Raw genomic sequence first — 25918 nt, 5'->3', positions numbered from 1 at the left:
ACACACCTGTCCTTGAAGAACCTCCGGAACCCAAAGGCCACCAGCTTCAGTGCAGCCTCAAAGACGAAGACAATGGTAAAGACGTAGTTGCAGTACTTGAGGGCCTCATCCAGAGACTAGGGACAGAGGAGAGCTGGCTGAGGTGCCCCGCGGCTCCTAGCTGCCCCCCATCTCCTTGCTCCCCGGGTGTCAACTCCATGACGCCCGTGGCAGGCCTGAGGGCATCACCCAATGACCCTGTGAGCATGCTGAGGACTTTAGGAAAGGGAGGAACTAGGGTATTCTGTCCTCAGCCCTGACAGACAGATGGCATTTCCCACAGGCCAAGAGCATTCCCACCAGAAGGCTCTGCTACAGAGCACCCTGAGGGACCCCTGTGGAAAGGGTGGACAGACGGAATCCCTTCAGCAAATACACGGAGGGTGAGGAAAAGGACAACGGCCCTCAGGCTTGAGGTCTCTAGCCAGCCCCTCTTGCTTTGGTATCCAAACAACTGTGTCCACGCCTGCAGGCAGGGCCCTTGTGAGCTTCAGCTCCTAGTCTTGGGGGGGAACACAAGCTCTGTGTCCGTCCCCACCCCCACCCCCGGCTGGGGGCCCTCTTCCCAGTTCAACCCCGGCCTCTCGCCACCTTGGGCTGGTTGTAGTGCTCCATGGACATGGTAATGACGTTGAGGCAGATGATGAAGGTGATGAAGAGGTCCAGGTAGTGGCTGGTGCACAGCGAGTGAATGGAGCGGCGTGTATGTGAGTAGTCCGCGTAGTAGGGCCGGCGCTGGGCCTCTGTGGAAAAGGGCAAACTCCTGAGCAACCCGGATGCTACAGGACTGCCTGGCAATCCCGTCCCACTTTGGCATACCAAGGCCCCATCCTCATTTCGGAATGCTAAATGTGTGGACATTGCTCAGGCAGGGCCTCAGCCTGGCTGGGTGGCCCCTGGATTAGTCCCAGGCAGGAAGAGGGAAGATTCTTTCCAGAAAGGCCTGTTCTGGTCAAGAGGTTCCTGTGAGTCCACAGTACCCAGGGAGCAGGGTTGGGACCCCCAACAGTGTCCAAGAGGGATGAGCCGTCCCGGCCTCCCTTTCTAAGTGCATTCCCAGACCCCACTCTTCAATGGCTTAGTCTGGGGAGCAGGCTGAAGGGACTGCCCTCTTCATCAACCACACACTGACACTGGGGTTTAGACATTTCGCTGGTAAGGCAGTCATCTCCCTGCCTGGGCTCTGCAGGCCCCACTCGGGCAGAGATGACACAGAAGTCATCCCTGGCCTCCAGGCTTAGCTCCTCCCGGCCTCCAAGGGGCCACTAGTGCCCACCTGTGGCCTGGGATGTGCATCCCAGAGAGCCCGAGGCTGAAGTCAGGACCATACCCCACATGCATCCCCCCAGGTTTATCTACACTAGATGCTGTGCCTGCAGCAGTCCTCTTCAGGGACCCCGGTGTAGTTAAAGAGTCCCACTGGTGAGGGTTTTAGCCACTCTGCACCCCAAAACCCACCTCGGCCTAGAACCACACACTCAGGGACTGAAGGCCAAGGCCCGAAAGAGCAGGGTCTGATGGGCGACCATCCCACCCTGGACCCACATGCTCCTCAGCCCAACATGCAGTCATTAGCCAGCTCAGCTCGTGCAAGCAGCCAGGGAGGCCGACAGCCAGCTGAGACACCAGGGAGCAGCCACGAGTCCTGGGGAACAAGGATGGACCTTGTCCCCTGGGCACAACAGACTTTGTACATGCTAGCCATGAGGAGAGCCAAGCAAGGGCAGGGGCAGCAACATGGACACTGATGGGCAAGCCATTGACCTTCCTCCCACCCTCTGGCAGCACCCTGGCACTTGTGCCCCACCCTTTAGGTGGCCCCTGGAGGCCTAAGACACCCATCTTTCCCACTGCAGCAGCAGCCAACAGCAGCAGTAGCAGCAGGCTGAGCATGCAGAGCAGGGCAGGTACCTGGGTTGGGGAAAGTGCCTGGAAAAACAAGGACATGTCTGAGTGGTTGTGGTGGGGACACTGTGTGGGGAAGCCCTCCTTGCTCCCAAGCTAGGGCCCACTGTTCTGTCTCTCCAGTTCATGAGGGGTTTGGGAGGGTCCCATCTTCCTCCTGAGCCCTCATGGGGTATCCTGCATCCTGTCATGGCAGGCACCCCAGCTGCTCACTCCAGTTGGCCCCTCTTCCAAGGCCTGGCCCCCATGCAAGGTGGCCACGTGCAGAGCCATCTGGGCTGGGGGCTGCAGGCCCAGAGCTGGGTGCCACACAGCATGCGTTCAGGTACCGACCCGCCACCTCGGGGGCCGCCTTACTCCTGCGCCTCCTCTCCAGGCGCCGCAGCCGTTTCTCCTCGCGCCGCCGCGCCTCCTCGGCCTCCTGATGCTGCCGGCACTTGTGGAAGTTCTCCACCACCACGCCCACGAACATGTTGAGCACGAAGAAGCTGACGATGAGCAGGAAGGAGATGAAGTACAGCAGCATCCAGGGGTTGTGGTTCTGCACGGGCTGCGGCACACAAGGAGGTGAGTCCCTCACCAGCTACCTTCCTGCCTGTAAATCCTCCCCAGGACTGGCCTGTGGGGTCAGAGGAAGTGACCGCACCATGGCAGCCCAAAGTTCTGGGGGAGGTTGAGATGACCTGCCCCAGTCCCTGCAGGATTTGCTCACAGTTACCCACAAGAGCTGTCCCAGACTGCGCACCTGCTGGTCAATGCCCACAGCGTCAAGCCCATCATACATGATGTTCACCCAGCCATCCTTGGACGACAGCACAAACAGGGACATCAGCGCCTATGTGGCAGGGTGAGGGTCACTGGCGGGGTAGGACTGTAGCCATGTCCCCCACACCCGCAGTTAACGCCACAGTCACACTGCACGACATCCATACCTACCTGACCCAGGTTGTCAAAGTTGTACTTGCGCCTCACCCAGCGGTAGTGGGCAGCATGGCACTCGGCCTTGGTGGTGATGTTCCTGGTATCTGAGCCCTCGCAGTAGTAGAATTTGCCCTTAAAAAGCTGACCGGAAGGAGCTGTCACTCCAGGGGGCCTGGCCCAATCGCTGGCCCACAGACCTGCCTACCTTAAGTAGGACTGGATTACAAAGTAGACGTGCTGACCACCCACCATGGAGGACAAGACCCATTCCACCAGAGGGGAGCAGAGGCCCAGGGTGGGGCAGACACTGGACAAGCCAGGGCCACACACCTGCACCCCGAGGATGCCAAAGATAATGAAGAAGGCGCAGCAGATAAGGACGATGTTCCCAATGGGCCTGAGCGATGAGATCAGAGTCTCTACAACCAGCTTGAGGCCCGGAGCTCGGCTGATGACCCTGCACCAGGCAGAGGGGACATTCTGTTGGGTGCATCTAAGAAGGTGACCGACCAGCGGGCAGAAGCAATGGCACATGCAAAGGCCCTAAGGTGATGTGAGTGTGTGGCTGGAAAGCCATACAGTTGGGCAGAGGTGGGGTTGGGCTTCTGGGTCCTTTCTGGATGTATATGGGTGGCCCCCTCCCCCTACACCCCCACCTCAGAGGCCGCAGGGTCCGAAGCAGGCGCAGCACACGAAGAACGCCTAGGATCTTGGCACCGCCCGCTGAGGCCATGGCCACAACAATGTCAACCAGGGACACCAGGACAAGAAGCCCATCCAAGACATTCCAGCTGCTCTGCAGGTAGGCGTGCTCACCCCACAGCAGTCCCAGGGCTACCACCTGGGGGAGGGACAGTCATGTACAGGCTTGGCAGAGGGTCCCAGGACAGGGTGATGGAGGACAGGGACCTGAGAGCAAGGGGGGACATCAGTACCTTCACCATCATCTCTACCACGAAGATGGCTGTGAAGATGTAGTTGGAGACGCTGAGGAAGGCCCTCTCCTGCAGGGAGAGACCAGTGGGAAGTCCAAGTCTACCTGCCCCTGCCCCACCCAGAGGGCCAGCTGCGTTCGGGGACTCACGGTGCTGCCTGGGTCAATGTCCGGCCTCTCCAGGGCAATGGTGACGCAGTTGAGGAAGATGAAGGCAAGGACCACATGGTCAAACATCTTGTGTGCAATGACCTTCTGGCAGGAGACGCGTAGCCTGAAGAGAGCGCCGAGGTGAGAAGACCCCCAAGAGATCTGCTGTCTGTTTGTGCTGCCTGAGGTGAAGTGCTTGGCCGTGGATGTGTTAGCCTGAGCTCGCTCACTCTACCTTCCCAGGAGGAGGCAGCCCTAACCCAGCTCACCTGTTCTGCGGTGGGAAGAGGTACAGGGCCCAGGACTCTCGGCTGCGACACCACTGGGGCGCATAGGGTTCTAGCACTTTGTGTAGGCGGAAGCAGCAGCTCTGGGGATAGAGATGGAGTCTGAGTCACTGCAGCCTCCTCTTGCTGCTTCCTCGCACGCGTCCGCCCTGACCCTCCTGCTTCAGGACAGTGTTTCTTGCCACTTCCTAACCCTCTACTTCACTGCCCCGCCAGGGGGCAATGGGAGGGTGGCCATGCTGGGAGGCCACGGGAATGGAAGAGTTGATCGGGTCCTGAAGAACTACCCCTCAACTAATAAGAGCTGCTTTTTGTAGTGACCACCTCTTTCCTTCAACCATAGAGGCAGCTCCTGACCCTGAGAGGCTTGGCTGCCAATGGCAAGTGGCTTCTAATGGGAGGAACTAACTGGACACCTGCTCTGCTCACCCACTCCCTTCCCTTCTACTGGGAACCGCACTGAGATAGGAGATCGGGTAACTATGGGTCTAGTTAGCACCCTGCCTGTAGTCTCTGCCAGGGAGGGATGGAAACGGTTCAGAGTGTAGCCCATGCCCCACCTTAGTCCACCCACTCACATCCTCTATATCATCATCAAACTCGGCTGCATCCTCCTTGTGGCTGTCGATGCGCAGGAAGAACTCGCTGGGCAGGGCCACCATCTGCCCATTGCAGTCGTGGAACTTGGTGGGTAAGAGGGCAGCGGGCCGCGGGCTGTGACACAGGTCCAGAGTGCTGCGGTGGTCCAGTGACTCGGCCCGCCTCAGTGGGGTGGCACGGGGCCCTGGCGAGGCTTCTGGGTGGGCTCCTGCGCCTGATCTGCCGTCCTCGGCCTCGTCGTCTGTGCTGCCCTTTCCCTCACCTGAGAGCAGTGACTCGCGCTCCCCACACTGGCTGCGGCGTTTGAGGCTGGGTGCGCGGCCCAGGCTGTTCCAGCTGGAGCGGCGGCTGCTCCCAGCGCTGTTGGGGCCCCACGGGGTACTGGGGGAACTGCGGAGGCTGGCCTGAGGGGTGGCAGGGAGTGAGTAGACTTGCATAGACCTGGGGATCACCTCATACCCCAGTTTCTGGGATGGGAGGGGCTCCCCCAAGATAGTACTGTTAACTGCCACCATGGACATCCACAAAACACTCTGTACGCCTGGCCATGCGTTGCTCTCCCACCTAGCAAAGACTCTGCCAGGACACTTTCAGGTAAGACCTGACTCAGCTGGACATGGTTAGAGCAAAGGCCCAGGATCAACCTGGCAAAGTGATTCTGACCAGCCTTTGGATTTGCAGAGGCTCATAGCCCAGGCCCCTCTAGTTTCCCACACAACTCAACCAATCTCCAGACTCACCCTCAGCTCCAGGGTCTCACAGGAGCTGAGCCTTACTCTCCCCTAGCTTGTCTCTATCTATCAGGGCCCCTAGGTAGGACACTGTGACAAGCTGTGTTAAGTGGGGCTCGGTCCTGGGATTCCTGATTTCTCCACCACACACAATTTTCTCATCTTCATCCTTCCCTTGCCCGAGTCTTGCCCTCAGATCTGCCCCAAAGTTCCTCCACGTGGTCTAGCTGCTGCCTCTGTTTACTCTGACTTCTCAGGGTCTCAGAAGCCATGGGAAGCCATCACCGGGCACTCTGGGTGTGAACAGAAGTGAGCTGCCATGTCCTCCACAGCCCTGGACCTTCAGTCCGGCCTGCCTGTCAGTTTCCCAGGTTGCTTTTAAGAGTCTTTGTCAGGGGCTAGAGAGGTGGCTCAGTGGTTAAGAGCACTGACTGCTCTTCCAGAGGACCTGGGTTCAGTTCCCAGCACCCACATGGCAGCTCACAACTGTCTGAAGATCCAGTTGCAGGGGATCTGACACCTTCACACCAATATAAAATAAAGTTAAATAGACCATAAAAATATTAAAAAAAAAAAGAGTCTTTGTCAGCCCCCGTGCTTCTCCGGTGTGCAGTGCTTGGCTGGCTTTTATCTTCTGTAATTTTACCCACATGCAACCAGGAGGGGTCATAACACAATTCATTCCTCTTTCATGGCTCCAGGCTTGTCTCATAGGAGGAGACTTCCAGGAAGAGCATGGCCCCAACCCTCAGTTTCGGACAGGGCTGGGGTGTTATGGAGACCCTCCCTTATCTCAGGGGCTGGGGTTGGTCCCTACCGGAGACTTCTGGTCCCCCAGTTGGGGGTCCACCGGACCACTGCTGCTGTGCTGTGGGTCCAGGAGAACGTGGGCCACATCCAGGTGTGGGGAGCTCTTGGGAGTGGGCATAGGCGTAGCCGCTGTGTGTGTGATGAGGGGAGGCGGCAGGCTGCCCCGGCCCTCTAGGTGCCCGTTAGGGGTCACAGCCAGTGAGTACATCTTCATCTCTAGGGAAGAATGAGGGGGCTGTCTGAGCCTGCAGAGGTCCCAGCAGTAGGAACCTACCAGCCAGAACTCTGCCTCCGTCTACACCAGTGGTTCTCAACCTTCCTAGTGATGCCAACTTTTAATACAGCTCCTCAAGTTGTGGTGACCCCCGACCACAAAATTATTTTTGTTGCTATTTCATAACTCTAATTTTGCTACTCTTATGGACTGTAATGTAAGTATCTGACAGAATATCTAGTGTGCAACCTCAAAGGGCTGCGACCCCCCAGGTGGAGAACCACTGGTCTATACCATGTAAGCGGCATTACCTGTGGCCTGAAGATCTCTGAGCTTCTCAAAATCTTCCTCTAAGTGGGTAGATGTCTTGTCCTCATCTGTGTCAGACCTGGTGGCATCCCCCTGAAACCATGCAACACCAGGTGAGTGTGACGTCCCCATGAGCAGGGTCCTCTGGACCCAGCCCAAGTCATATGCCTGGGAGCGCAAGGGAGATGTGGGGCCTAGAGGCTGCAGGGTGAACGTGTGGAGGATCTGCTGAGGTGAGACTGCCTCCATGCCCAGACTCCAGCCTATGAGCCCCTTACCTCTGCCTGGAAGCCTTCCACCAGGATGGCTACCAGCAGGTTGAAGAGCACGTAGTTCCCAAAGGTCATCAGGGCCACGAAATAAAGGGCAGCCCAGGAAGAGGTGGAAGCCATGCCGTTGTAGAGGACCACGTTCCAGTCTTCCTGCGTCAGGATCTGGAGGGACATGTTTTCAGAGCTGAAGGTGGGTCTGGCCCCACAAGAAGACCCTTGTGCCTCCCTGGGGATAGAGCCTTTGGTTGTCCTAGGGACAACTGGGGCTGTACCTGGAACACAGTGACGATGGCCCACAGCAGGGAGTCAAAGTTCTTCCGGTCAGGGACCGTGTCTCCAGAGTCTGTCTTCAGGCTGAACTTACAGCCAAACAGGTGCATTCCCAGGATGCTGAGGGGGATGAGCACTGAGTGGGAGGGGCCCAGTACTCCCTCCCAGGATGCTGGGGGGGGGGGGATGAGTACTGAGTGGGCGGGGCCCAGTACCCCTCTGCCTGAGTTAACTACCAGCCTCACCACACCCTACTTTTGCAGTACGGGCCAACTGTGAGGTTCAACAATTTTTCTATAGCTGAGAAGGCCTTGAAAGGGGTGGATGGACGGAAGGCCACCACAGTGACTTTGGACAGTGGAAAGGACATGTGGTCTCAGTAGCCTCACTCTCCCACTCCCTCCGCAAGTGGCAAGACTGGCACATGAAGGCTCTAAGCAAACCCCACTAAAAACCCACCCGGCACCACTCCCAGGGCCCAACTTATCTCTTCCATCTGTGGACCCCACAGAGCAGAGCCCCACCCACCACCGCGCTTAGTGCCCTAAGGTCAATGCTACCTGAGGGAGGAGCTTGGGCCCCACCCACCTGAAGATGAAGATGAAGAGCATGAGCAGCATGCAGAAGGTGGCCACGTTGTCCATGGTCCTCATGAGTACTACCAGCTGCCGCCGCAGGGCCGGCAGAAAACGCACCAGCTTCAGCACCCGCAGCAGCCGGAACGTGCGGAGCACGGACAGGCCACCATCTGCCTGCCCCACGATCTCCCAGACGCTACAGGTTGGGATGATGGTCTGAGAGTCAAGATGGCAGTCTGGGAGCCACCAGAGCCTCTCTTCAACCCCATAGCCGGGGGCAGATCCAGCTGCAACACGGTACTCTGGGAACTACAGTAGCCTCATCCTGGGCCTCAGGGAAGCTCTGGCTCCCAGCCGTCAGGGAACTTGCTGACGGGGTCTTCTACCCTGGCCTTCCACGCCTGGTTCATCTGTATGCTCAACTCATTCCTCCCAGCTACGAGATCCTCTTTTGAAGGGACATGGGCCCAATCTCAATCATTCCATCATTCTGTGCTTATTTTTACCCTTGCAAATGCCACTTCCCACCCCAGGACCAGAGTTAGTCTGGAAGTTGGTCCCTACTACAGACATGGTTGACCAACTGTATAGCATGGACAGGGCTCCAAAGTAGGGACTAGACCCTATGGTCTATTATGTGAGTGACCAGGGTCCTCATATCCTGCCCGCTATGAATCCCAGCATCAGCCATGGCAGGCTTCGCTCTCGGCAGTGCCCAGGAAGTGAGGCTCTCGGAGCCTCTAACGTGGGTAGGGATAGGTACTACCTGATGACAACCACAATGCCGTCGAAGATGTTGTAGGGGTTCCGGATGTAGCCCAGCGGGCCACAGGCCAGCAGCTTCAGCAGCATCTCCAGGGCGAACATGCTGGTGAACACGATATTGCTTATCTCCAGGGCATTGGTCAGCTCATCAGGCTGCGGGTCAGGAGAAGTGGTTAGGATCCACCAGGGTTCCAGCCCTTTTAGGGGCACAGTACCCAGAAGCCAAAGCAAATTCACCGCATCAAGAATGCAAGGGACCAACAGCTACTCAGGCTCTTAGGGAGAGCTGCCTACGACCTAGGGAAGGAACTAGGACCTAAGAATGTCTCCTCTAGATAGCCAGCCAATTTGTCTGGCTCTTCTACTCTGGTAGTTCCCATCCTGACCTTCCAATAATCACAGCTGGACACAAGTGCAGCCAAGTCTCCCAAGACTCCCCTTCCTCTGCAGATCCTGCAAACACAGGATAGTCTGAGACACTGCGCTGGGGGTGCAGGATGGGCTACAAATACACAAGACAGCAGCACAGGTACCTATGTCTCACCCTCCTCTTCCTTTGCAGAAGGCCAAGCAGGTCTCTCATCATGAGTGTGCTGACGTTCCTGCCCGTGTAGGAATATGCACATGCGTGTTTGCTTATACCTATACCATTATGACCTGCATGTGTGCGTATGCATACATTCCTGCATGCTGGATAGATTGGATGTGTTCTCTAGCACAATTTGAGCGCAAACATGAAGTTGTTGTATTGGACATTCGATATGTAGAAAACTTGCCCAAATCCTCATACCTGTGTGTTCATATGCATCTGGCCCCACCACAAGTGAACTGATTTCCATGTTCATAGGTCAATCTTGTGTGTACAGTGCAAATGCATGTGCACTTGCCTCTATGTACACAGGTGAGAGCCTTGAGCATGTGCGAAGTACACGTGTATGAATGATGCACACAGTGGAATCATGCATGTGCAGTGTATACAACCATGCAGACTTGTGCACATGTGCATAAGTGAGCCTGATATGTGTAGTGTTTGCACATATGCCTGCATGCACGGGCACTTCAAGATGGAGTGGACTTATCTTCACCCCAGTACCACCTGCCCAGGCCTGCCTAAGGCCATAGTGGGTAGATTTCCTTTGCTTACTCCAAGATAAGAAAAAGGAATAAAAAAAAAAAAGCCCAGAGGTAAAAGCCCCAGGAAATCACTCCATTCACTAAAAGAGGATTAGGCTTCCCAAGCTCCCCACCACCCAACCACTCCCGGCCTGTCTTGTTAGGCTTGGCCTCGTTTTCCCTAGTGTGATTGTCCCTGGGGCTGAGGAAGGAAGGGGGTTTGCAATATCCAGGCCCTGAGGAATCCCAGGTACCCTTTGATCCTCCTCAAAGGACCAGCTCATGATGCTGACCCCCTCTAGTCTCTCAGGTCCCCCAAGACACAGCCAGGAAGCTGAGAAAGTTTGGGAGCCCCTCTCCTTGGAGAGAGCTGGCTCCTTGGGATGAGGCAGCTGGGTGGAGGCCCTTGCACTGCTTTGGGTTCCCCTCACTCACTCTTGGGGGTAGTCCCTGGTGATCTCAAACCACCTATTCCTCCCACGGCTGGGAGCTGCTCAACTAGAGCCCAAATGGCATTGTGCTCAGCACTCGGCAGAACCCCAGTCCAAGGAGCCATAATGGCTGACTTAATGGAAGTCCCAGGTTAGGTAGCTCCCTGCTCTGGTGCCAACCCTCAGAGAGCCTAGGAAAAGACCAGAACTCTAGGAAGACACAGGGACCTGCTTTCTGCTTCTAAAACTGGTGTGAATCATCCTGCAACCCCAACCCTGCTTTGCCCCAGGGGAGGGAGCCCACCTGCTCATGATACTCAACGCCCATGCTCAGAGTGTTGACAAGGATGGCAGCCATAATGCCCCTGTTGAAGTACTTGCTGTCTACGATGCGACGCAGCTTGCCACTGAAGGAAGCCCAGAGGCGGCCTAGCCCTCCTGGCTCTGAGGCTGGCCGCCGTGGTGGCCGCCGCCTCTCACTGCCACGACCTGGCGTGTCCACTTCATTGGGCTGCTGCACCGGGTCCCGGCAATCCCCATGTCGCACATCCTGAGTAAACTCATAGACTCCGTGGGCATCTGAGTCTCCACTCTCTGAGCCACTGAAGTCAAACTCAGGGTCCTCCAGGGCACTGGCACAATATGGGCAGCTCTTCAGCTCACAGGTCAGCGTGCCCGCCTGGGGGCTGGGCAGGGGGCAGGGCACGCTCAGACCTGACAGGTGGCTAGAGGCTCGGCCTAGTCCTGTGATGCCAAGACATAGGTGTGGTTAGGCTATAGCAGTAGCGGCAGCAGCACACAAGGCCCTGACACCCACAGACTCTGATCTTCATCCCCCTTCTACACAACCATTTTAGTTTCTTAATAAAGAAAGGGGACAGTCTGTGGACCCTAAGTTTTTCAGAGCAGTGGCAAGGACACAAAAATGGCCTCCTGGGGCCAGGCAGGAGCAAATGGGATGTGTGCCCACAATACTTGGGACCAAGGACTTGCCTTGCCTGGGTACTGCCCCCTCCCCCCGCCCATTGCTTTACACAGTAGGCTGGGTCCTCACCTTGTTCCCCAACCACATGCTGGATCTTCTCGTAGGGGCTGGGGCTGCCCAGGCTCTGAGGACTTCGAGCTGCAGGACCCGGAGTTCTGGCACCCCGGAGCCCCTTGAAGCGTGGGCTGGTGGCACCTTTGCTGTTGACTGTTCCTGAAGGCAGGATGGTGGGGTAGTTCATGGTGCCCAAACCTGAGGCCAGCTTGAGACTGGCGGCAGTGGCTATGGAGCGTGCCACCCGGGCTCTCTCCTGTGGCCCCTCCACATGGCAGTCAGCATGGTAGATACTGTGCACAGACTCAGAGTCTGGTGGCCCATGGCCTGGGGATGGTGGCGACGGGGGCACACAGGCCCGGACCAACCTGGTGTCACCGGCACCCGGCTCTGGGCTGGGCCGGCGCGGGCCACTGTGGCTAAAGTGGTAATGGTGATGATGGTGGTGGTGGTGATGATAAACCAGGTGGTGCACAGAAGCTGTGCGCCTGCCTGGCCGCCGTGGCCGCCGCCCAGGGCCTTGGCCATGCAGGGTGCTGCTGGGGTCCACCTTCTTACGCCAGCGGCTCTGCCAGCGGGCATAAAGGCGCAGGCTGCGGCGCTTAACCTTGCGGAAGATGTGGCCCACGTACTTGAGGAGCTCCTCGTAGCAGCTGCCGGGCTCCGAGAAGCTGGCCAGCGTGCTGTCGTTGGACAGATAGCGGGCCCGCTGTTCACGCATCAGCTGGTTTTCCCTCTGCTTTGTCTCCGAGAACTGCGTGGCGATCACCACCAGGCACAGGTTGATCATGAAGAAGGAGCCCACCTGTGGCAGGGGGTGTGTGACCACCAGTCACTCCATAGCAAGCCCAGTCAGGACCTGCTCTGGGGACTGGGGCCTCGTCACAATGCTCTAAGCAGGACTATTCCAGGCATTCACTAGGTGGCATACAATAGGTGTTTTGCAAGTGTGTGATAATGAGACAAGGCCCTCCCTTGGTTGGAGTCCTGCACGCAGGACTTCTTGCTCCTCAGGTTTAGTCACGCTGTCCTTCTGTGGGGCCTTCCCAGCCAGCCCTATGGCCTGTTCTCCCTGGCACAGGTCATTATTGGCTCTCCTCTATGCCCTGCTATACGGGCTGTCTGAGAGTACAACTGTGACATCCCTTCCCTGCTGGGTACCTGCAGGCAGCTCCTGTGCAGCCAGAGGTCTGGAAATGTTTGCTGACCTAACAATGTCCTAACTGAGAACCACAGGACATTGAGGGACAAGAGGAGACTAAATCCGAGACACAGATGCTTTAGATGCGCTATGTGTGGTATGGATGTTAACGGGGGAGTTGTGAACCAAAGAAATGTGGGGTCATGGATGCTATGAGAGTCTGCCAAAGATTCGTGTTCACTACAGGGGGCTGGGCTAGGAGATCACACGTCTGTTGTGGGGAGGCTGTGTTAAGAGGGCCAGACACAATGTGGAGAGACGGGACTAACTGTTGTGAAGATTCCAGGCATCACCTTAGACCTAGGGGCTGCACAGGTCTTTCTTCCGGTCTACTTCCTTCCACTGCGGGAAGGGCAGAGAAGCCCCTGCCTGGCCACCCACCGAAACCCATCCCAGCAGCTGCCTCCATACCACTGAGCTTAGGGAGTCTAGGAGGTCCAGAAGGAGTAACAAGGGGAGGGGGCAAGATATGGCTTTCCCCGCCCCCCACCAAATGCAGGCTGCCCACCAGCCGGTCACGCCCACACTCACAATGATGAGCAGGATGAAGTAGATGAAGTTGTAGAACGAGTGGGCGTCCATGACGTAGTACATGATGTCCACCCAGCCCTCCAGGGTGATGACCTGAGGAGGCAGGCAGCTGGACATGGGCCCACGTTCTCCAGCTCCCCAGGGCAGCAGTGCGTGTCACACCCAAGCATGGGTGCCTTTCTCAGGGGTCACCATCCCACACGCCCAGGTGTCCCCAGGCTATTATTCTAGCACAGACCTGAAAGATGGCGATCCAAGCATAGCCGATGTTGTCAAAGTTGATGGCGCCGTTGTGAGGGTTGAATTCCCCTGAGCGGCACACGTTGTAGTACTGGTTCCAGTTGATGCAGGCATTGCGGCCAGCACCCCCATCCTCAGTCTGTGGCTGCCCGTAGGCCTCCCAGCCAAGAGTGCATTGCACACGAAGCTCACGACGGTTGGGGATGTGCGAGCACTTCTGCATGCCATTGTCGCGGCGTGAGGAACAGATGAAAGGGTTCTCCTCACCCTCTTCTGTTTGGTAGTATGGACGCAGGAAGGTCAGGTTGTTGTTCCTGGGTTGCAGAAGGTCAAGGCATGGCTAGGGGGTTCCTGGCCTGAATACCACTCCCCCATCCGCTCATCCAGTCTCACTCAGGGCTGCTAAGCCTGAATCCCACATGACCATGAAGAGAGCAATTCCTCCCTACCCCTCAGCTGGGCTTTGGACTCGAGATGATGAAGGAAGAGGTACTGGATCTACAATGTGGTACCCAGCTCACTGCATCATCGTTGCTACAGTGACAGACAGGCCATGCTTGAAGCATCTCAAGGCCTCTAGACCTACCCTCGCTCCCTTCCCATGGTGTCTACAACAGTGACTTCTTCTGAGTGGGACCTGGCAACAGTGTGTCTCCACAACTCTAGGCTCCCTGGCTTCTCCTCATAGACCCACTATCTTTCTCTCTCCAAACCCCCACATTCCTTTCCAAGAACATCTCAGAAGCTCTGAGACCCAGAGACCCAGGAACAGAAAACCCCTGGTCTGTGGGTATCCATCCTTAGAGGCTCGATGCTCAGATACCTGACTCGTGCTGGAGGAGGCAGACAGCTCACAAGTGGGGTCTAGTGAGGAGCAGAGTGCCTCCCATCACTTTCCAGGGACACCCCAGAGGGTCATAAGCCTTGGGTTACCCATCTTCTAACGCTGTAGAGTGGGGCCCTGGACGAAGGGAATGGACATGCCCTCGTTCCCACAAAGCAAATGCCATGTTGGCATATAGGTCCCTACATTCAGGAAGCCCTGGAGCCAGGCAGATGCAAGGGGCAGAGGATAGCAGCCACTGGGGACACTGTACCAGGAACTGGCAGAAGATGAGCACAGCATCCTACCCCAGACAGGCCTCTGGGGCTAAAGACACTGGTATCAAACCTTCACATTCACTCACAGAGAAAAACTGTTTGAGATGAAGTGGCTTCCACCCCAGCCCCCCTAGAACCTGCCCCTGAACTACCAAGCCTATGTTTTCATCTCCACACTGACCCTGTCTCTGGGGACTGTACCTGTCTTGAGTAGATACGGGTATATTCAGGGATAGAACACCTGGGGGGGGGCTCATACTGGGGTATGGCAGAACAGTCTTGGAGGGAAGAGCCCTTTGAGGGTAGGGCCTGCAGAAGGGGGAGGCCTGAAGGGCCGAGTCTAGAGATAACATTTTGGGATCATGGCTGGCTAGGTAGGTAGAGCCTTACGACACGGGGTGGGGCTTGCACACCTGACGAAGGTGCTGTCCAGGAAGCAGCGGTTCCGCAGCAGGCCAGCCCAGAGCTGGACCCCAACAATGCCGAAGATGAAGAAGACGAAGAAGCAGAGGAGAAGGACATTCCCAAGCATGGGCAGCGTGTCCAGCAGCAGAGTGACCAGGATCCGCATGCCTGAGGGAGGCAGGGCTGGTGCTCACTACAGCTGTAAGCCCTGGTAGAGGGTCCTCGGGGAGTTCTCCCTCGAGCCCTGCCTACCACTCACAAATCCATACCAATTCTATCAGCACAGGAAAGGCCTGAGGGACCTCCAGAGGGGAGTCGGGCTGCAGTCCCAGATGGCCAGGGCAAACATGTCCCTGCTCCACCTCATTGTGTAGCATCCCCAGGGTGGGCCAGTGAGATGGCCAGTGCAGCTTCTGTAGGGACCCAGCACGCTGGGATCTGGGGCTTTGCTGGACTGTGGGTAGGGGCTTCCTTATTTCCAACACAAGAGCAGACCTGCAGGACCCTGCTATAGGGAAGCATGGGAGGTGCCCTATCTCAGAACAACGCTGAAGCCCTTTGTCCTGGGTGGTGCATGAACTTGAACAAATCAAGGCAGTGGATCAGTGGTGGCCTCATCCTGGGTCTGCCCCCCTCAGTCATCAAAAGAACATAGCTCAAAATCTGCACAGGGCCAGCCTAGGCTGTAGGTGGAGCATTGGGCCACACAATGAAGTTAGATAGGGAACCAGAGTTTTGAGAGGGGGTGGCCATGGAATGAGGGCCCTCGTGTCACAGGGGGGTCCAATCTGATGGGGTGCTAACATTTCAATTGGAGAGACACTGTCTCGTGGGGAAGCAACCAACAAGGTCATGTGATCACACTGCCATAGGTCATGTGATCTAGGGGTCAGAGTAGAGCCAAGGTAGGTAGTTGGACAGCTCTGAAGGTACTGGGGTTGCTGTAAGGAGCAGGTGGTCCTGTCTAAGAAAGAATCCCAGAGTTCCCTGGACATTTAACCCTAATTTTTTGGATGGGAGTGGACCTGGGTTTCATCTCTGCTCCAACACACGGTTGTCCAGGTGGAGTTGCTGTGGTTCTGTTGAGTACACGGGACACACAGGGTTCCAGGCGGTGTCCTCAGAGCCACGCATGCCTCCCTTCACCTCACACTCTCTTCTGTCCTTGGGAAATATATCCTGTACTCCACTGTTTTAAAGGGAACCTGGGGCTCAGAGAAGCTTGGTAACATGTCCAATGTTACACAGCATTTGAATTGGATCTGATCCCAGAAGTCATGGCCAGGCAGGTAGGTGGAAGGCTGAGTGGCAGCTGAAAAGGGGGTGTGGACCTGGAACCACACCTGTCTACGCATGAAAAGGGGGTGTGCACCCAAAACCATACCTGTTCACGCATGTAAATACACACCTTGCACAGCTCCAAGAGGGTTGCACCTTCCCACCCTTAAACTGAACATCTGAATTTAGCTCCTAAGAAAACACCAAAACTGTACCCCTAGATGCAGGCAGGCAGCCAGTCAGCATACGGACAGGCCACATCCCAAGCACAACCACATGATTTCTTGCACGTTTTCCCTCCATGTGTAAGTGGGAGCATGCAGTGTGTCCCTCCCCACAAGCCCAGTCTCTCACACGCGCTCCACCCTTGCCTCAGGCTCCACTGGACAGTGGTGTAGCTGGGAACCTTCTGGGCACCCAGTCCCACCCCAGACGCTATGCAGATGAGGAAGTCAAGGCTCTGAGAGGCTCCCATTGCTAGGCACTGGGAGTCTCCATCACATCCCAACTGGGACTGTCCTAGAAGGGCCCAGTCTGCTGGTGTCTGGGTAAGCAGCAGGGCCAGCGGGACACACAGGCTGATCTCTTACTCAAGACAGGAGTGACACTTACTGGGGACCCGATTGATGGCGCGGAGGGGCCGCAGCACACGCACCGTGCGGATGGCGGAGAGGCTCACATTGTGTCCGTCTAGAGAATACTCCATCATGCTGGAGGAGCAAGGGTGTTCAGGAAGGGGAAGACCCCAGGGGCCCATGACTCCTAGCCCATCACCCACTGCCCCACAGGGGCCACCGACACGTGCACTCTGCCCGGCAAGGCCACCTGTCAAACCCTAGCCCCTCTCAGGTCTCAGCCCTGAGGTCAGGCCTAGGACTCCCAAGCATACCCCGCCATGACAATGAAGAAGTCCAGCCTGTTCCAGGTGTCACCCAGATAGCACTTCTGCCCAAACAGCCCCAAAGCCACCATCTTGATAACCATCTCCACAGCGAAGAAGGCAAAGATGAAGTCGTCAAAGGCCTGGGTGGAAGGGGGTCACGATGAAGGAGCAGGGTACACTTGGTACCCCTCTTGGTCCTCCTCACAGTCCTTGACACCTACCTCCAAGATGCTGCAACGCTCTGAGCGGCACTCAACATCCTCGCAGGGCCGGAACATACCGAGCGTCACACAGTTCAGCATGATGACCAGCATGCTGATGTGCTCGAACCACCTGGGGGCTGTGTGTTAAGGGCCATGTGCAGCAGACAACCCCCCGCTGAGGCCGGGGTCAGCCTCGTGTCAACAGTGACGGCAATAACAGAACACGACCACCAGATGGCGCCATGGCACCATGCTGGCCCCTAAGACTCTCAAGAGTCCCAAGTTCTCCCGGGGAAAATAGTCACTATTCCCTGCCCCACCTCGTACCAAGATGGATCTGGAAAAGTTGCCGTGAGCCAGTTGTGCGGCATATGAGGCCCAGGTGAGGACATCAAATAGACTGGAGCCTGGCAGTCTTAGTGACGGTCAAATATGCAGGGCATGCAAGAAAGCCCTGATCGGACAGGAGCTTAGGGACGTGTGTGGCAGGAGAGACTGACTCTCCTGAAGGTGATCGTGAGTAGTCCTTGCACCTCTAAGTCTGCGTGGATTGATAACCAACGAAGCGCCCACGAAGGCACTAGCACAGAGCTCCACCAGCACATGTCCATGCCCCAAAGCAACACTACCGACTCAGTAAGGGGACACAGGCTGGCACTGATGTGGTCTGGGGCTGCAAACCACAGAACCAGCACCAGCCAAAGCAACAACCTGCCAGAGGGACAGGGACAGAATACGCTGGGGGATGACATTCTGGGGGGGGGGACTGTAATGCCCTCTATCCATGGGGCTACCTGGGAGCCGGGGGTGGGGCAGGGGGTTAGGCTGTTCTCTGGATGCTCCTCTTGCAGTCCTGACCCTGACCTCCCTCACACTCACAGAGCCGCCCCCTCAGCCCACACCGGCAGTGTGCTCCGCGGTGCCAAGACACCAATGTAATCACACGCTCCTGCTGGGCGCGTCATAATTACACTTAATGGGTTCAGCAGTAACAAGCGCCTCTGCCGTAATGGGGCTGCGGAAAACAGAAATCAGCCTCCTGCTAGCGCAGCACCAGCCAACCTCCGGCAGGCGATACGGTGCTTTGGGGCCACAATCTGTGGAGTTCTCATCCCCCGTGCTTGTCCACATCTGGCTCCACGTGGCTTCTGTACACCCCTCACCCAGCAATTTCCAGCTCGGTCAAGCTCACTCACAACATGGCTCAATGCTACTCTCCACCGGGACAGATGAGGGGGGTGAGGGGCTGGTCTCCCAGGCTGGCCTCTCTGTGGTCCCAGTGGGCACGCTCACGTGGCTCAGTGGTAGACTAGCTTCCAAGGTGAGAGGGCACTGCTCTGGGTTAAGGAGAACAGGCACCCCGTTACACTGGCCACCAAAGGTCCCCGTTAGGACATACGGTCAGACCAGACTAACACAAATGGCTCCTAGGCCTGACTGGACTCTGAGTCTACCAGGTGCCATGCCTTTCTAGGCCTGCTGGACGCCAGTGGAGGAAGCGACTGCACCTCCCTCAGCAAGACTAGGCCCTGCTTCTCTGACTGCTCCCTGAGCTCTGGCCGCCCCACTCCCAGAAGAGGCTGTCAGTGGAGATAGGCTCATCCTAGCTATCCCGACCCACTCAACTCCAGAAGCCAGGACAAGAAGCCTGTCCCGGACTGAAGGCTGTTTCTTGACTTCCTTTGCCCATAGTTTGGTTTCTCCTGGGCTCAGCACACATTCACCCTCTCACTCAGGTAGACTATATTCCCTGAAGCTGGCTTGCCTGGACGGTCTATAGTCCACCTACTGTGTAACCCCAGGCCCCCAGCTGTTACCTTCACATACAGCTACTGCCCCAAGACTAACACCAAGGTTGGAGAATGGCCTTCCCGAGTGACTGTTGCCTCCGGACAAGAGGCAGACCTGGGCACATCTATGGAGCAGGGGACACTTGCAGGGGGCCTGTCAAGACCCCTAACCTGGTGGGGAAGTGGATCGGGTCCTGGACCTGGGACCTGCCTAAGCAGAGAATATTCCAGCTTCTTACAACAGCAAGGACACACCTCACGTGTCACACTGCCCCCTGGTCATGTTCTGTGGGCAGCTAAGGACAGGCAGCACCAACTGGTCATATCACGTGGAGCCGGGTGACTTCCAGAGGCTTAATTACAACAGATAGATTTTCTGGGTTTAATTAAAATTTCTGCAGGCTTTGAACTGACGTCTACAAATTAAAATCAATTTCTATGGGGGTTAGAGGAAACCAAACGGATATGTGAACAGGAGATGGTGTCGGTGGAGTCCAGGGCCTGAATCCAGTCAAGTGGACTAATCTGGTTCCTCCTTGCCCCTCCCCCAAGGTCTCACTCAAAAGGCAAGGACCCACCCAGCTCTGAGATTTAGCAAGCAGCAAACTTCTGAAAGGCAGGCCAAGAGAGAAGCTGAACAAGAGGACCCAGGAGATGCCCCTTCATGGTAGGATTCTGTGGTTGGAGAGCACAAAGCAGTCTCTATGGACCCTGTGGGCCAACACTCCAAACTCCAAGGACACCCACTGATGCCTGGCTACCACTCTGAGTTTGTGCATGTAGGAGGGGCTCAAATGACTTCCCATTCTGCACCACACTATTTTCCAGGATCCCCAGTCAGCAGTCAGGAAAGAGAAGGTCCTTCCATGGGGACTGCAGAACATTAGCTAAAGAAACCGTCTCTAGGGTCCCCAGGCTGTCTGTTATGGACACAGCCTCTCTGAGGGACGTGGGATACAAGGCTACCCCCCTATAGCAAGAGCCCCCTCTCATTACCTGTACAGTAAGCCCACCCTGGGATCATGATAGAGTCTACAGAAGGGTCCTCAATCCACAGCTGGGGGGCCTCCAGTGCCCCCCAAAGCAGCCTTATGTGGACCTGAGTGAAGAGGACAGTGGACGCAAGGCACGAATGGCGGTTGCTGTCCGTGGTGCTGAAACTGCTGTCCCACCTGGGGCCCATCCAGGGTGAGCAACAGGCTGGGCAGGCTGGGCTGGCTGGGCTGGCTGGGCTGGGGAAGGGGTGCAAATTCAGGAGAGTGGCCCTCACTGGAGCAGGTGGCCCTTCCTCATTCAAAGGGAAGCAGGAGAACACAGCACACAACCGTGCTGAGAAAGGCGGTAGCTTGCCACGCTCCCTCATCCTAGCAGAGGAGAGGAAGCTACAGGGTCCTTGCCTGCATGTGCAAGACGAGGCCACACCTAACCTGCTGACTGGGGTGGAATCACTGAGGCCCGGCAGGTAAACTTCTCTTGCTGCTTGCTTGGCTAACTTAACAAGCTGTCGACTCCCCATGGGAGATAGCCCCAGCTGGATCTCCAGATGGAATACAGTCCCTCATAGTGGAATACATCCTCCCATAACACAGGATGGTACAGCCCAATGTGATCCTGTACCCCCAGACCCCAATCTTTATTAACACCCAGCCTGGCACAGCTCCCATGTCTGATGGCGTCAGAGTCCCTGGGATTCCCTTGCCCCGCCCTAGTGACTCACGTTTAGAGTCGGAGGATGGGAAATCTGCCGGGATTCTATTGCAACCGCCCCTTTTCGGGGTTCAGTTTCTCCATCAGTCACAACACTTTGATCCATGCAGACCTTTTTGGTGCAGCAACAGCAGGGCCTTAAGTCCTCCTGACATGTGCTTAGCCCCTGGGCTGGGTTTCTGAGCACTGCCCACCACAGTGCCACTCTGTGTAAGGGGGGACAAAAGGGTATTACCACAGAAGAGCAGGGCAATGACAGCAGAATCCCACATCCTCACACCACTGGGTAGTATGGCCATGCTAGCTGGGGCAAGGGTCAGGAATCTCCAGGTGTGGCTGCTGCCTGGCCTCCACCACCTCAGAAGCCCTCAAGCAAGACAAGGACTCAGGATTCCAACCAGCGCTCCCTGCTAGGTGGTGCATGAGATCAGAGGATTAGCTCTGAGCTGCTCCAGCCCCGCCTGCCAGCCCCCAGAGCAATCTGTACAGCCAGCTAAGCTCCATTAGGCCAGATCCAGAACAGCTTGGCTTTTGCGTGTGAGAGGCTGGACAGGAGGGGTAGGAGGATGGAGGATCCACTATAGGAAAAAAGATGGAGCAGTCGGCACCACACTCACGGCCCTATGCTTCCTACCTCGGGGCTTCCCCCTGCAGGGACCCATGCTTTTCCAGAGCCCTCCTTGTGTTAGGGGTCTTGAGCCTTCCCTCTCTCTTACTCTGCAGCATGAAGCCCCACACTATGCACTTACTGCTGCCCCTCTTGCCACTGTGTTCTCAGGAGCCCGCAACCTCACTTTTCCAATTTGTTCGAGAAGAAAGGAGCATGTTTGTTCATAGCGAAGGACTGTCTTCCAAAGGGACAGCCAGTGATGAGGCCTCATACACTCCATGGGAGCTGTCTGTCTCGGCTGGCAGAATAACAGCTTCAGGTCCTGCATCAACTAACCCTCCTGGCAGGTAGCTGCAGTGCCTGGCATTCAGTGGGCAGTGAAGACCTATCAAGACAATCCAACTTCCCCAGCATGGTCTTTCTGAGGACCCTCTATTCCTGGCCCTTCTCTCTATGACAATGGAATCAGGATGGACTAGTCGTCATGAGGTCTATACTACTTGATGGTCAGGGAGGCCCAAGGGCTTCTGTCCCAAGTACCAGGGCTCCCTGCGATGAAAAGAAATCAAAATGGCAGAACTTCCAGGCAAGTGCACAGGACTCAGTACACACATGGCATGGAGCTTGTGGCACTGCTTTCACAGGAATGCTGCTGACGTGTGAATTGGGACACAATGACATAAGGGGGGCAGAGGAGGGAGTGACAACAAGTTACAGAAGGCACATGGCCCTGCACACAGCCCCATCTATGGAAAAATGTCACAATGCAAAACTGTCCCTGAAGGGTGAGAATTCCGTACACGCACGTAAAGGAAGGACAAGTGGGGCCATTACCCATCCAAGGGCACATGCGTAAGGTACAAAGTAGGAGGCAAAAGGACAGGAGAAGTAGTCACTTCATTTTAGCCTCCTCCACCCAACCACTGCTACATCTTTTGAGTTTGTGTGCTGAGGATCTAGGTGCTTGCTGCCTTTACTTGTGGGAGTTCTGGACTCCTGACATGGGAGGCCACACCACAGCAACCTCCAGTTGGCAGATGTCAAGGAGATCTCATCTGGGCCTCTCTAGGGGCCGGGTTGTGAAGCATCAGGACAAAGAGATGACCAGGAAGAGGATGTGGGGCACACCTGCACTAGGCTGCAGGCCCAGTCAATCTGACTCTTCCCACACCTTAGGGGGAGTACATGAGGTACTCCAGGCTCCATGCTCAGTGACCCCCATGGCCCTTCACGTGCCTCAGGAAGATCTTCTGGTCCTGGAGTTCTGGGAGCCTGGAAAGGTCTGGGACAAGTCTCCTGGGCAGAGACCATGCATCAGGGGAGGGAGCAGATGTGGGACTCTGTGAAAGTTGGTTTTCCACATGTCCCTGCCAGCACCCTCTTTGGGGTCAGCAGAGCCCAAGACGGAGTACAGCCCAGATGGCTGACTCTGACTCACATGGGATGGATGTGATCCTATAGGTTCCTTGACCAGCTGATGGAATAGGTTAACTAACCAGTGATCACTCTGTGGCCAGGGGCAAGATGTCTGAAGATCTTAGGAGTCTCAAAAGGGAGACATGAACCACACACTAGAGGGTGTACCTTCGCCCTGGTGAGAGCTCCAATTTTGGGGACCCTAACATCTTCTCTTCTTATCCTTCTTGGGCTGTCCCTCAACTCCGGGACTAGCATCTAGCCTTGCTCACACCTCAAAGTCTTAGGTCCCACACTTAGTCCCAAATAACTGGGCACCCACAGTGCCATCTCTCGCAGTCCACTGTGAGCCAGAAAAATCCCTCTGAGAGGTCCCAGATCTGTTCTTGTTTCTGCTGTGCCACCTCCCCTCAGTCCATCTGAGCTGCCGCTAAAACAAAGCACTGGTGGGGGCATCCGTTCAGAACCTTGCTATGGCTTCCTAGTGCCCTGGCCACATAATCCAAACCAGAGCCCAGTGTGGCCTAGCCCTAGGAATGCATTGCTGGATTCCACCTTGTCCTGGCTGCTCCAGGGATCCAGCCCTCTGCTCCACCCTACGACGACCTTTCCAGCCTGGAGGGTGGCCTTTCTAGTAGCCCTGGAAGTTACTACGGATGGAGTCTGTGCAAGTGACTGCCGGAGCCTCTATTGATGAAGGGTCCTTCATGCCAGACACCTGGGAAGCTTAACACAGGTATCTCTGGTGCCTGCCCTCATCAGGAGGCTCCAGGAAGATGCTCTGAAGGGCAGGCAGGTAGGCTGCCACCAAGTAGAACACAAAGGGATGCTAGCTATACAAGTTACATTGACTCTGCCGTCCTCACATGCTCCTCATGACCCCCACTTTGAATTGGCTCCCCACAGATGGGCAGGATGGACTGCTGTGGCTGAGGGTGAGGCAACACTGTCAACCGTGGCCCCAGAGGGAACCCCAAAGCTGGCCCAGATAGTCTAGCTACCTCACAAGTCAGGGGGGGGGCTGTTACTCTTTTCCCTGGGGGAGTTGGAAACGCACAGGGTGGGGGTGGGGGTCCTCTAGCCTACACTGCTAGCCATGACCTCTGTGTATAAGGACTGCAAACAAAGCCAGCTCCCAGACCACTGGGTCTGCTGCCTTCCTTCTTCCCAAGGAAAAAGTGGCGGAAATCCCGAACAGGCTGATGCCTGATGCCAGGGGAGTTCCCTGTGGGCGTTCATTCTGGTCTCCAGTGAGGTCTTAGGGGCGGAGCATTCTGCAGGCTGTGCTGATACAGGCTGTGCTGACGATTTGAGGGAGGTTTCTCTTTCTTCCCTGAGGCTGTTGCCACGCCAACAGCTGATAACAAGGTGAAGAGGAACCTGGAGACCCAATTAGGGCAAAGATAGTGGGGATTCCCCAGCCCAGCTCCAGCTCCAAAGGCTTCCATCAGCTCAGCCACACCTTCCTGCTCTGCACTGCTGGTCTTAAGGCGGGGAGAATGTGTGTTGAGAATCCTATCTGGGTTTGGGAATTGAGAGGAAAGACGGGATGGCAGGAGGGGCCGGGGCCAAGGTGGCCTTGCCAGGGTCATCAGAGTCAGAGTGATCACACAGGCGTGGGTGGCAGCTTCCTTTCCCAGCTGCCCCACCCCCACACCAGACCCTATACCTGGGCCAGCGGGTTTCACCCAGAGCTTTCCAGAAGTGGACTGTTTAATGTCGCGTGCCCCAGCTACCACAGGAGCTCCACCTAGGCCCCTCTTCCTGTGGAGGGCAGTGTGCAGGAGTTATTCTAAGGTCACCTGAGTCTCCATCAGGCCTCCAGAGCTGGAACAAGTGGGCTCGGATACTAGGGGCTGAGCACCATCACCTGCTCAGGGCTCAGTAATGCTGGCCATCACCTGAAGGTGACCCTGGCTCCATGAGGCTCAGAGTTTGCCTTAGAGACAGGTGGGACAGTTGGTCCAGCGCATCACCTCTGTCCAGGGCTCAGGGTCTTGGGGTGTGGTCCCGCTCTCCCCTCAGCAGCCTAAGCACCCCCACCCCCAGGCCTAGCGAAGCTGCTTCCTGCTCTCATCCCCCACTCTAAGAGACCTCTTTTCCTCTACGCCCCCCCCCCCAACAGCCTGGCCCAGGGAACATGGCCTGGGAGCCTGGGCCTAGGCCTGCGTGACTCACAGCAGGCTGGGCTGAGCTGGGGCTGGGGGTGGGGGTGGGGAGTGAGGGCAGCGGACCAAACATGGAGCTGTTTGTTCTCCAGCTGCCTGCTCTGCTCGGGGTCACCCAGGGGAAGGGGGGGCAGGCTGTCTGTGGAAGAATACTTCCTCCTGGAGCTAGGGTGTGGGAGCCACTCCCCACTATATCCCCTTAAACAGTGGGGGTGAGGTGGGGGGGAGTATTCTATGAATACTCAGTTTCTAGCTTCCAGAACATTCTAGCTTATCCTCACCCTCCCCTATGAAGCACTGTGCTTTCCCAGTCCTTGGACTATTAACAACCAGGGTGAGCTGACACTCCCCACAGCCTCGGCAATGCACACCAGCCCCACTCCCCAGCTCACTGTTCTGTCCCTAGGTATAGTATATGCTGGATTGCCAGCCACAGGGGGGCAGGCTGGGACAGTGGGGCACCCAGAGCCAGACTTGGATACCAGACATTACCCATAAACCCGTTTATACCACTATCTGTTCTAATGCGCTATACACGCCTCAAACACACACAACATGGGCATTTGTACTGCACACGTAAACACACTCTATGAGGTCTTCAAAGGAGGGCAGGACCCCAGGCACTCCCAGGCCAAGTTCCCCATCCTCCGGGACTGACACTGTGCAGCCTGGTTGAGCACATGCCAATGGCTCTAATTGTGCAGTTTTTAAAGCCATGCTAATTAGAAAGTGCGCTAATGTCTCTGCTTAGCTCTTAATAAAGAGCTTGATTCGGGATCTTTTCAAGGGATAATTGAGTGGAAAAGTGCCTGATCCCACCCCTCTAGTCCCTGTGCCTGCAGGAAGGCAGGCTGTGTAGGCGAGAAACCTCACCCAGACTCTGCCAGCCACTTGGCGGCAGCCTCCAACCCCGACAAACACCATGGGGGTGCTGCTGCTTGGAAGGGCAGCCAGGCCCAGCCTGTTTCCCATATTTTCAGACTCTCCTGGTTGATCCTCATGAATACCAGTCAGAGT

General features: G+C 56.4%; 1 protein-coding gene across 4 annotated transcripts in view; it reads right to left on the bottom strand.

Annotated features, from left to right (window-relative positions):
• Positions 1-25918, bottom strand: part of Cacna1h (calcium voltage-gated channel subunit alpha1 H) — a 59380-nt gene that overhangs the window by 6280 nt on the left and 27182 nt on the right. For 3 of the 4 annotated variants that reach the window (XM_026780075.1, XM_013347313.2, XM_026780076.1), the window contains exons 3-28: positions 17229-17340; positions 17014-17147; positions 16737-16834; positions 14855-15014; positions 13339-13654; positions 13101-13193; positions 11384-12173; positions 10634-11073; positions 8787-8938; positions 8031-8216; positions 7445-7562; positions 7179-7334; positions 6903-6993; positions 6385-6593; positions 4815-5240; positions 4219-4319; positions 3950-4073; positions 3801-3869; positions 3522-3706; positions 3196-3322; positions 2881-3006; positions 2690-2779; positions 2302-2494; positions 1951-1968; positions 631-782; positions 7-116 (exon numbers count right to left, since the gene is read on the bottom strand). In XM_026780075.1, the coding sequence (XP_026635876.1) occupies positions 7-116; positions 631-782; positions 1951-1968; positions 2302-2494; positions 2690-2779; positions 2881-3006; positions 3196-3322; positions 3522-3706; positions 3801-3869; positions 3950-4073; positions 4219-4319; positions 4815-5240; positions 6385-6593; positions 6903-6993; positions 7179-7334; positions 7445-7562; positions 8031-8216; positions 8787-8938; positions 10634-11073; positions 11384-12173; positions 13101-13193; positions 13339-13654; positions 14855-15014; positions 16737-16834; positions 17014-17147; positions 17229-17340 (4776 nt within the window). The remainder of the gene's footprint in view (positions 1-6; positions 117-630; positions 783-1950; positions 1969-2301; positions 2495-2689; positions 2780-2880; positions 3007-3195; positions 3323-3521; positions 3707-3800; positions 3870-3949; positions 4074-4218; positions 4320-4814; positions 5241-6384; positions 6594-6902; positions 6994-7178; positions 7335-7444; positions 7563-8030; positions 8217-8786; positions 8939-10633; positions 11074-11383; positions 12174-13100; positions 13194-13338; positions 13655-14854; positions 15015-16736; positions 16835-17013; positions 17148-17228; positions 17341-25918) is intronic. The other variant, XM_013347314.2, reaches the window with a different exon arrangement.

This window comes from Microtus ochrogaster, chromosome 7 (genome assembly GCF_000317375.1).
Source record: "Microtus ochrogaster isolate Prairie Vole_2 chromosome 7, MicOch1.0, whole genome shotgun sequence".
In the NCBI taxonomy this organism is placed as follows: Eukaryota; Metazoa; Chordata; class Mammalia; order Rodentia; family Cricetidae; genus Microtus; species Microtus ochrogaster.
The sequence above is the reverse complement of the archived record's forward strand: the minus strand, read 5'-3'. Positions and strand labels throughout refer to the sequence as shown.